This window comes from Rana temporaria, chromosome 10 (assembly GCF_905171775.1).
Source record: "Rana temporaria chromosome 10, aRanTem1.1, whole genome shotgun sequence".
In the NCBI taxonomy this organism is placed as follows: Eukaryota; Metazoa; Chordata; class Amphibia; order Anura; family Ranidae; genus Rana; species Rana temporaria.
This window is the reverse complement of record NC_053498.1, coordinates 33,159,690-33,171,719: the sequence shown is the minus strand read 5'-3', so window position 1 is coordinate 33,171,719 and position 12,030 is coordinate 33,159,690. Positions and strand designations below refer to the sequence as shown.

General features: G+C 46.1%; 1 protein-coding gene across 3 annotated transcripts in view; it reads right to left on the bottom strand.

The window, feature by feature from the left end:
- Positions 1-12,030, bottom strand: part of SCAF1 (SR-related CTD associated factor 1) — a 61,478-nt gene that overhangs the window by 32,791 nt on the left and 16,657 nt on the right. For all 3 annotated transcript variants that reach the window (XM_040327502.1, XM_040327504.1, XM_040327505.1), the window contains exon 4: positions 5,530-5,639. In XM_040327502.1, coding sequence (XP_040183436.1) covers positions 5,530-5,639 — 110 coding nt within the window. The remainder of the gene's footprint in view (positions 1-5,529; positions 5,640-12,030) is intronic.

The following is a 12,030-nucleotide window of genomic DNA, read 5'->3' as shown; positions in this document are numbered from 1 at the left end:
TATGGTCCATCCTGTTTAAGAGAACCCGTTGATTTGGTTTGCATGGGTAAAGTAAAGGTTTGCTTTTTGTTGCCTTTTTAAAGTGGTTCTAAAAGGAAGGAGGTTTTTACACCTTATGTAAAAACCTTCTGGGTGCAGCTTCCCCCCAGCACCCCCTCATGCTTGCCTGGGCCCCTTCTTGATCCAGCGATCTGCATTAGAGCAGCAGCTCTCCCGTGTATCTCTCTTATTGGCTCACAAAGCAGCGGGAGCCATTGAAAATGAGGAGAGAGCGAATAAAGAATGTCAATTCACAGCAGCATAGCTCAAGTGCGAGTCTGCTTGAGTGCCCCCAAAGCAAGAGGCTTGCTATCGGGGACACTCGGCAAGGGGGAGGAGCCAGGAACCAAGAAAGAGGAGGATTGGAGCTGCTTCGTGCAAAACCATTACACAGAGCAGGCAAGTATAACAATTTTTATTTTTTAAATAAACACAAAACACACACCTTTAAAATCATTAAGGACAAGTACACTTTCAAATGTAACCACCTTTTGCTAGAGGCGCAGAGAGCATAACCGACTGCACAGTAAATTAAATGAATGTCAAATTCTTAAATTTCTGCAGAGACATGGGAAATGTTACATGCATGCTGTGCAGTGTTATTAGCGGCTTTTGCAAAAAAAAAAAAATAATATTTTTTTGCAGTACAAAGTGTAGCCAGTAATCACAAGCAATACAAAAAAAATAAAAGGTAGGAGATTAGATGTTCACTGTGGGGGCTAAAAATCAGGCTTTTAGCGCAGAAACTTCACCCTGTAATTGAGTTTCAGCCCTCAAGCTGTTCCCCAGCCAATAAAAAAAAACACAGATATCCGATTGGTTTCTTTGAAGAGGATCAGTCATAAGTAAAATGTGGAGGCTGCTAAATCTAAGCTCATGAAAGTACAAGATACTAATCCAGGACAAGTATGCAGATGAGGACTTTCCTGACCTGCATTGTTGTTCTGAGTCATTGTCAGTGAAAGTATTGAAGTTTGTGAGCTAGTATAATAGGAGGTTACTAGTAACATACAGAAGTGGGACAGCAAAAACAGACCCATATTTGCAAACATGTATTATTTCCTGGATGACCACTTAAGGACCGGACCAATATGCAGCTACATGACCCAAGGGGATTTTACAATTCGGCACTGCGTCGCTTTAACAGACAATTGCGCGGTCGTGCGACGTGGCTCCCAAACAAAATTGGCGTCCTTTTTTTCCCCACAAATAGAGCTTTCTTTTGGTGGTATTTGATCACCTCTGCGGTTTTTATTTTTTGCGCTATAAACAAAAATAGAGCGACAATTTTTTTAAAAAAAGCAATATTTTTTACTTTTTGCTATAATAAATATCCCCCAAAAACATATATACATTTTTTTTTTCCCTCAGTTTAGGCCGATACGTATTCTACCTATTTTTGGTAAAAAAAAAAAAAGAAAAATCGCCATAAGCGTTTATCGATTGGTTTGCGCAAAATTTATAGCGTTTACAAAATAGGGGATAGTTTTATTGCCTTTTTTTTTTATTTTACTACCAATGGCGGCGATCAGCGATTTTTTTCATGACTGCGACATTATGGCGGACACTTCGGACAATTTTGACACATTTTTGGGACAATTGTCATTTTCACAGCAAAATATGCATTTTGAAAATGACAGTTGCCGTTTGGGAGTTAAACACAGGGGGCGCTGTAGGATTTTGTGTTCACCTAGTGTGTGTTTACAACTGTAGGGGGGTGTGGCTGTAGGACCGACATCATCGATCGAGTCTCCCTATAAAAGGGATTACTCGATCGATACGCCGCCACAGTGAAGCACGGGGAAGCCGTGTTTACATACAGCTCTCCCCGTTCTTCAGCTCCGGGGAGCGATCGCGACGGAGCGGCTATAAACGAATAGCCACGCCGCCGTCCCGGATCGTTCCTCGAGGGAATCCGACCGCCGCATTTACGGGGGGGGGGTGTCCCGATTGGACCCCCGACCCGCGGAAAGGCAGGGACGTACAGGTACGCCAATGTGCCTGTACGTGCCATTCTGCCGACGTATATGTACATGCGGCGGTCGGGAAGCGGTTAATAGCAGCTTGAAAAGTTTTTATTTGTTTCATGTATTTGCTTTATAATGTGATCAATTATTCGCTACAGCAGGGATATGCAATTAGCGGACCTCCAGCTGTTGCAGAACTACAAGTCCCATGAGGGATAGCAAGACTGACAGCCACAAGCATGACACCCAGAGACAGATGCATGATGGGAATTGTAGTTTTGCAACAGCTGGAGGTCCTCTAATTGCATATCCCTGCCCTACAGTATCTATCATTTAAAGAGCAACCACCCTTTGGTGAACTTGTCTTCTAATAAAGCCTACCACTTCCCTGATCGCAGGCAGCCTGGGCTTATAGTTACCCTTCAGCTACAATCCAGTGATCTTACTGCCAACATGAACCCAGGTGGCTTCAGTACATTCTGCATGCAGTGGCCCATTTAATATCTATGAACAGCCATACTCATGTTCATTAGTTGCTCAGAATACAACTATCCCCATAGGAATTAATAGGAGCACCACTTGCATGCACAGAATGAAGAGGAATGGCTGGGCCAATGTCAGCAGTAAGATCACTGGATTGGAGCCAAAGGCAAGTATAGGGCCCAGGCTGCTTGCAATCAAGAGAAGCAATAGGTTCAATTAACCCTTTCCAGCCTGCAGGAGCTGGACTTTGACAATCCGTAGCACTGGGGGCATTAAATGAGTCTCATGGTCATGTGATTGGGAGTCTGTCCCTCTGGCTGTCTGTGACAGGATGGTGACATTGCTAAGGGTACATGGTAAGCACCCTCCCAACACAGAACAGCAATGCTGGATGTACACATACAGTTGTGCTCATAAGTTTACATACCCTGGCAGAATTTATACCCTGGCAGAATTTATGATTTTTTTTGGCCATTTTTCAGGGAATATGAATAAAACAAAAACATTATTTCACTCCTGACAGACCCTTGCATCTTTCATCCAGTGCTGCACTGACGTTTCTGGATTTTGAGTCATGGGGAAAGCAAAAGAATTGTCAAAGGATCTGCGGGAAAGGGTAGTTGAATTGTACATAAACAGGAAAGGGATATAAAAAGATATCTAAGGAATTGAGAATGCCAATTGAGAAAGCAGTGTTCAAACTCGAGTCAAGAAATGGAAAATTAGGGGAAAATTCCAGGAAAATTGTTTGGATGCAAAGAAAAACCCACAATTAACTTCAGATAAAATACAGGATTCTCTGAAAATGCGGTGTGGATGTTTCAAGATGCACAATAAGGAGGCACACGAATAAAGATGGGCTTCATGATCAAGTCGCCAGAAGAAAGCCATTACTATGCAAATGCCACAAAGTATCCCGCTTACAATATGCCAAACAGCACAGAGACAAGCCTCAAATCTTCTGGCACAAAGCCATTCGGAGTGATGAGAGCAAAATTTTACTTTTTGGCCACAACCATAAACACTTAATTTGGAGAGGAGTCAACAAGGCCTATGATGAAAGGTACACCATTCCTACTGTGAAACACGGAGGTAGATCGCTGGTGTTTTTGAAATGTGCGAGCTACAAAAAAAACACAGGAAATTTGGCAAAATTGATGGCAAGATGAATGCAGTATTTTATCAAACAATACCAGAGGAATATTTGCATTCATCAGCCAGGAAGACGTACTTGGACATTCCAACATTAAAATGATCCAAAACACAAGGCCAAGTAAACCCGTCATTGGCTATAGCAGAATAAAGTGAAGGTTCTGGAGTGGCCATCTCAGTCTCCTGACCTCAATATCATTGAGCCACTCTGGGGAGATCCCAAACGTGCAGTTCATGCAAGACAGCTCAAAAATTTACAGGAACTGGAGGCCTTTTGCCAAGAGGAATGGGCAGCTTTACAATCTGAGTAGATCAAGAGTCTCATCCACAAATACCACAAAAGACTCCAAGCTGTCATTGATGTTAAAGGGGGCAATACACGGTATTAAGAACTGGGGTATGTAAACTTTTGACCAGGGTTATTTGGGTAGTTTCTGTTGCCATTATGATAAAAAAAAAAAAAAAAAAAAAAGGAGTAAACACAGTTGATCGATAATTAATCGCTTTAGCCAAACACTAACCATGAGTGAAAGAAAAAGTTTGTGTGTTATCATTCATATTCTCCGAAAAATTGCCAAGAAATCATAAATTCTGCCAGGGTATGTAAACTTATGAGCACAAGTGTATTTGTGGCAGCTTGGCATTAAATACTTGCAGTCCAGCATATGTATATATACACGTCCTGGACAGCAAGTGGTTATACCAGGATCATGGCTACCGCCATGATCCCGCTGCGTTTTTTTCTTTTTATATATATTAAAGATGGCAAATTGCCTCTGTTATCATTCCTGGGCTCTTGCTGGAAGCAGGCAGAGTAAGGCCCCTTTCACACCTGCGGACCGTATGTCCACTTTTTCCTTCCGTCTGCAGATCGGATGAACACGGACATACGGTCCGTGTTCATCCGATCCCCCCATAAGGGAGAGCGGAGAAAAGACAGAGCGGTCCCTGCACAGTGTGCGGGGACCGGCCTGTCATCCACTGGCTAAGCAGGGATCAACAGAGCGATCCCCGCTGAGCATACGGAGGCGGATCATTACTGATCTTCCCCGTGTGAAAGGAGCCTAAATCTGTTCCCCAATCTCCGCTAATAAATGAAGGCAGAAGCAAAAAGTAATTAGTCACCTATGGTATCAGAGCTAACTTCCCCTAGCTGTTAGCAGCTGATCTAACAGATCTGTGTTTGAACAGCTGTCTTGGAGATCAGGGGTCTGCTAGACCCCAGGTGTCTCAATTTTTTTTTTTTTAAGAATAATTTATACTTCAACGCTGTAAGCAGTCGGGTTAGCAGATCCAGAAAATCTGTTCCCCAATCTCCTCTAATGATTAAATTTAGAAGTGACAAGGATTTTGTCATCTCCAGTTTCAGAGTTGCCTTTCCCTAGCTGTTCACTATGACTCGTGAGGCACCTGACAATGATATAAGGTTGGCAGGACCAGACCCAGCTTGGGTAAGTGACCCAGAAGACCAACACTGGCTTCGCTGGCCAGGTTAGTATGTGAATTGTGCACAACGTCATCAGAAAAAGTATGGATAGGACAAAAAAAAAAAAAAAAGGGAGGATGAAATGCAATTTATCTAGCTACTTCAGCTTCCAATGTCTCATTTACACATCTAGCCTCCTCACCCATATATATCGATTCAGCATCCCCACAATTGTCAGATAGCATGAAACTTCTTCCCAACAAAAGGTTATGCCAACTCGGGGAATAAAGTGATCTTTCTGACTAGCAGAGGTGTGTATTTCGCAAGAATGGCTGTCAGAACTTATAAAATGTGTCTGGAATGAATGCAGTATCTATGAAGGTGTTGATCATACAATAAAATTGCAGACAATATTAGAAATTGCATATGACAATATTGTCACCAAAATGAAGAAATGCATACATTGCTCTCATTCTCCACACTTAGATGTTTAGCTTCTTCTGCATCCGCAAGCCTCTTCACTTGTTTCTTTTTACATGTCTTTTTCAGCTTAGGACATTTTGGTTTGGGATCTAAAAGAATAGAAGAAGAAAAATATAATGTATACAGAAGATACAAGGGTATTCACGTTCCCTTTGCCCACCATTTACCATTGCTGATATAAATAAAATGAAAAGGAGGTGACCCAAACAACTGAGCTCAGCCCAACACACTTTAATAGATCCAAGTAATGAGCAAAGTCTATTCAGTTTCTATTGAACGGGCCGGCGCGGCCTGACAGTCAGCCGGTGTGTATTAGGCTTAAGAGGAATGTGCTAAAATCATAGTGAAGGAACATCGCAGTATGTTTCCATTTCAGTATTGTGCACCATGGCACAAAGTCTTCACCGAGAGCAAATATGTATTAAATAAATATATAATATACATCTTCTATGTGTAGAAGAGACGACCAAAAACATACCGTCAGATGACTTGGGGCAACTGTGGACCTGCATAGAGTGAATGTAAGTGATGCACAGTCACTGCATATACCCAATAGGCAAGAAGTAGCGCCTATATACATGCATGTAATGCCCAAAATTGATAAACACTTTAAATTGTTTTGCCCTGTGTATTATTTTTTTTAAAGTAACCCTTGCTAATGAGACATAATGGGTTGATTTACTAAAACTGGATAGTGCAAAATTTGGTACAGCTCTGCATAGAAACCATTTTTTTAGTCAAAGCTTATTTGAACAAGCTAAAGTTAGAAGCCAATAGGCTACCATGCACAGTTGCACCAGATTCTGCACCCTACAATTTTAGTATAAAATCAACTCCAATATGTTACATTTTTTAACAGTCTATAGATCAGCCTCTCTCAACCTCTTTACCCAAGAGGAACCCTTTCAAATATGTTGCGTCTTGGGGACCCATTGCTAAAACCAATACATTAGGGGAGCCTGTGGCAAGGACGCCCCAAACACTGGGGGGGGGGGGGCAGTGGCAAGGCCGTCCCCAACACTGGGGGGGGGGGGCAGTGGCAAGGCCGTCCCCAACACTGGGGGGGGGGGGGCAGTGGCAAGGCCGTCCCCAACACTGGGGGGGGGGGGCAGTGGCAAGGCCGTCCCCAACACTGGGGGGGGGGGGGGCAGTGGCAAGGCCGTCCCCAACACTGGGGGGGGGGGCAGTGGCAAGGCCGTCCCCAACACTGGGGGGGGGGGCAGTGGCAAGGCCGTCCCCAACACTGGGGGGGGGGGGCAGTGGCAAGGCCGCCCCCAAACACTGGGGGGCGGGCCAGTGGCAAGGCCGCCCCCAAACACTGGGGGGCCAGTGGCAAGGCCGCCCCCAAACACTGGGGGGCCAGTGGCAAGGCCGCCCCCAAACACTGGGGGGCCAGTGGCAAGGCCGCCACCAAACACTGGGGGGGCCAGTGGCAAGGACGCCCCCAAACACTGGGGGGGCCAGTGGCAAGGACGCCCCGAACACTGGGGGAGCCCGTGGCAAGGACGCCCCGAACACTGGGGGAGCCCGTGGCAAGGACGCCCCGAACACTGGGGGAGCCCGTGGCAAGGACGCCCCGAACACTGGGGGAGCCCGTGGCAAGGACGCCCCGAACACTGGGGGAGCCCGTGGCAAGGACGCCCCGAACACTGGGGGAGCCCGTGGCAAGGACGCCCCGAACACTGGGGGAGCCCGTGGCAAGGACGCCCCGAACACTGGGGGAGCCCGTGGCAAGGACGCCCCGAACACTGGGGGAGCCCGTGGCAAGGACGCCCCGAACACTGGGGGAGCCAGTGGCAAGGACGCCCCGAACACTGGGGGAGCCAGTGGCAAGGACGCCCCGAACACTGGGGGAGCCAGTGGCAAGGACGCCCCGAACACTGGGGGAGCCCGTGGCAAGGACGCCCCGAACACTGGGGGAGCCAGTGGCAAGGACGCCCCGAACACTGGGGGAGCCCGTGGCAAGGACGCCCCGAACACTGGGGGAGCCCGTGGCAAGGACGCCCCGAACACTGGGGGAGCCAGTGGCAAGGACGCCCCGAACACTGGGGGAGCCAGTGGCAAGGACGCCCCGAACACTGGGGGAGCCAGTGGCAAGGACGCCCCGAACACTGGGGGAGCCAGTGGCAAGGACGCCCCGAACACTGGGGGAGCCAGTGGCAAGGACGCCCCGAACACTGTGCACTAACCCCTCAGCAACTAGTGTCCAGGGTATGTGCCCGGATTGCCTGAACACATTTTTCCTCTTCTATAATGAAAAACAGGTACACTTTTGCTGCAATGCACCTCAGATAGCCAAACCAATGTTGCTGTTTTTCACATGCACATTACAAAACGTGAAAAAGGCACTTTTGATTAATTTATAACACAAGGGTCTGTTCATTGGATGCTTAAAACAAGAAAATGTTGCAATTTTGTTAGTCTTCAACCACAAAGCGTATGGCCAGCTTTACAGATCTGTGCTCAGTGACCCAAGCTGGGATACAGAGCGTAAAGTGAAACTTCAAGCAAAAAAGGCTAAAACAGTAAACCTTCAGTATGTATTTCTACAATTTGCCCTAGGATTTGTAAATTTGTAGCATTGCAAGTTAAAAACCTCTGCCCCACTGCACATTTAGGCTGGCTACACATTATACAATTTACTTTAGATTTACCAAAACCATATAATACGAGGTCAAACCTAAGCACTTCCAATTTGTATGCAATCAGGTAGGCCCTTGCATTACATAGCTGAATTTAAAAGAAATTGAACATTAAAAATTGTATAGTGTGCATCCACCTTTAAGCAGGCGACTACCATAGTTCTTGATGAAAGCAATTTGGTTTCCGATGTCACCTCTCTGCCTCCGCACTCTAGACTCTCAATCAGTATAATCTCTTCTTACCAGTGAGCATGAGCAAGGAAGAAGGAAACTGTAATGCTAAACCAGATAGTAGGAGTAGCCTTTCTAAGATATGCGTGTCTGACCTACAAGAATAGCTGGTCAAAGTGAGAAATTCCTTAGCAGGTAAAAACACATGTATATCAACTCTTAGAGTAGAGCCTCATTCAGGCTGAGCATAAAAATAAAAAAAACCTTCACTTTCAGGAGCATCTGCCATTTTCTCTGCCCCCTCAATATTAACCTGTGTCCTTGCACACATAGGCTGTTGTAGGCGTGAAAAAAAAGAAAAAAGAAAAAACACTTCCAGCAAGTTGAGGAGCAGCGTTTTGGCAGAAAAAAAATCACGACACGTCATAGTATCATAGTAGGTAAGGCTGAATAAAGACGATGGTCCATCCACTTCAACCTTATTTAGGTGTTCGTGTCTTCATTTCCTATATCCCAGTAGGTTATGCTTCTTAAGCGCACATTTAAGAGTCTCTTAAAACTTTCAATACTCTCCACAGTCACCAATTGTGGAAGAGTTCCACATCCTTATTGGCCTGTCCTCCAAAGCCTCGTACACACTATACGATTGTTGGCAGGGGATTGTCTGTTGACAGATTGTCCTAAAATCTTACCGTTAGTACGATCTTTCTGACAATTGTTGTCCAACTTTCAGCCAACAAAATGTTGGATGCCAGGCTAGTAAATTTTCGACGGACAACGGTTTGATGTCAGATTTTCATATGTTCAGTACACAAAAATCCATCACATAAAAGTCGAAAGTACAAACATGCATGCTCGGAATCAATGCTCAAACACGAAATTAGCAGGGGTCCAAAGGGTAGTGCTCAAGAGCTGAAATTCCTTGTAGTACGTCACTACGTTCACGTTTGTGGCGCGACAATTGTGTACCATTGGCATGCAAGATCCTGGCACAAGCCCTTTTGGCTCGGTTGGCCAACAACCATACTGTGTGTCCTAAACACTTGTGCACAACATCATCAAAAGAAGTATGGAAAGGACAAAAAAACATGGGGCAAGGATGAAATGCAATTTATCTAGCTACACTCCTTGAAACCGATACGTTTTTTTCCTATGCTTTGTAAATCGCCATATCTCCTCTCAAGCGCCTTTTTTCAAACGAGTTCAGAGTTTGCAGTCTTTCCTCATAATTGAGGTCCTCCAGTCCCCTTATTAGTTTTATTGCCCTTCTTTGGACTCTCCAGTTCCAGCACATCCCTGGGTTTGGGGTCTTCTGCAGGTGTGAACGTAATCCTAAATCCTACCGCAGTACCATGCGATCTGGTTAGAGTGTGGTTTCAAAGGTACTGCATGCACTACTTTTGGTGCGATTTAAGCCCATTTTAAAAATCACATCGCACAGGAAATTGCACAGTGCATGTTCCTGTGTGATTCCAGTGTGTTTTAAAACAATTTTTATTAGATTTTCAACAAACCTACAATAACAGAGTATGTCAGGACTGGATGCAACCAGTAAAATAGAAGACGGGTGTATTAGCAGGAACAAACAGACTTACACCGTTGCAAACGGGATGCAATGTTCTAAAGTAATACCAATATCCAATCAGAATGTATCCCTGGGTATAGACCCTGAACGGGAAAAGGCGGTGTCATGACATTCGAAGGAGGCTACGAGTTGCAGGCAACAGTGCCAAAACGGCTGCACTTGTTGTGATCCTGCCACGGATCTTTCCGTAATCAGCCCATCCCGGTTGGGGGCCCACTGTGGGTGGGGGAGAGGACGAGAAGAGCAGAAACAAAAAAAAAAAAAAAAAGAGGGGGGGGGGGGGGGGGGGGGGGGTGAAGAGAAGAGGGGCCTGCGGCAGAGTATAGGTGTGATCGTAAGATGTGATCGTAAGATAGACAACCTTGTCAGGGACCAACTAGGCAATCAGTGGTGTACGTCAGTTGGAGCAACAGGATCTGTAGGGACCAGTGAATCTCTGTAGTGAATCCAACAGGTCCAAGTGTCCGTAAACTTAGCATGTGTATCATTTGCACGATGTATGAGTCGTTCCATTTCTTCTAGTTTCCTCACCCTAAGGTGCCAATCCGACACAGTGGGGGGTGTAGTAGATTTCCACCTCAAAGGGATACATTGGGTGGCTGCGTTGACGAGGTGAAGTGTGATTCCAGTGTGAACCGTCACTTAGCAAAGCAAATAGTTTTTTGGACCAACTTGGTTTTAAACTTCACAAAAAATAAAAAATAAAAAAAAACGGCTCCTATTTCAGAGCGAGATTTGTCCAGGCCTGGGTTAACTAATGGATTGATATTTTAACTATACCGACAGTTTTAGTTACCGTATTTATCGGGGTATTGCGCGCTCCCGCGTATAGCGCGCACCCCTAATGTGGACCCGCATTCCTGTAAAAAAAAAAAAAAAAGAACATTTTAGTACCTACAGTTTTGGTGTCTTGCGCGGCGGCCTCGTCGGGTCCGGCGTCCGTCTGCGGCTTCGGTGGTGTTCTCCTCGTCGGGTCCGGCGTCCTTCTGCGGCCATCGTGGTGTCCTCCGCCGCTCGATCCCTGCGCCGAGTTTGAACCACTGCGCCGGCATATACCGAGCGCCGTACACTCGGGCAGGCTCGGCTCCTCTCGTGGTCACGTCCTGTGCGTCCAGGACGTGACCGCGAGAGGAGCCGAGCCTGCCCGACTATACCCGAGTGTACTGCGCTCGGTATATGCCGGCGCAGTGGTTCAAACTCGGCGCAGGAAGCGGGTATCGGCGTATATCGCACACCCACGATTTTGCCCCGATTCTCAGGGCAAAAAAGTGCGCGGTATACGCCGATAAATACGGTATATGAAGTAGCAGATGTTACTAATTGGGACACAACTAATAGCTGACTTAACAAGGTTAGCGTCAAGCAGGCCACAGAAGAATCAGAATTCGGCCAGTTTAGCAGAAACCATTCGAATTTCAATACATCTACGGTTCTTTCCTTGAACCCATGGCTGAAGGAAAGAAAGTTGCATAATGTATGGCCTGTTTTCTAATCACAGATGATTGAGAACAAGGTCCATCCTCCGTTACATAAATGGTAAAGCTGGAGTTCTGAAGTCTTTGGGCACAACCACATTAGAGAGAAAAATAAATTTCACACTTATAGCGGAGTTCCACTCAAAAGTGGAACGTCTCCTCATTTGGCTCCTCCCCCCTCCGATGCCACATTTGGCACCTTTCGGAGGAGGAGGAGGGGGGGGGGGGGGAGATACCTGACAGGTATCCTGTCCACACTTTCAGGAGGTACGGACGTTGACATTACTGCTTAGCTCCCTCCTCCTTCCCACGGCACCGGGCCAGTAGGAGAGGAGAGGAGCGGAGCCTCGCTACACTGCCAGGTTCCCTAACCCGCAATGGCGGCGACGCACCCGACAGCTGATGGAAACATCAGCTGCAGTGCCGACATTCGCTGGACTCCAGGACAGGCAAGTGTCCTATTATTAAAAGCCAGCAGCTGTAGGTTTTTAATTTTTGCAGTGGTGGGAAGAAAACCGCTTTAAATTGCTAATAGGGCTGTATTTAAGGTAACAGCATCAACTTCATCCGAGTTTGTATTTAAAGACTTTCAAATAAAATAAAAAAA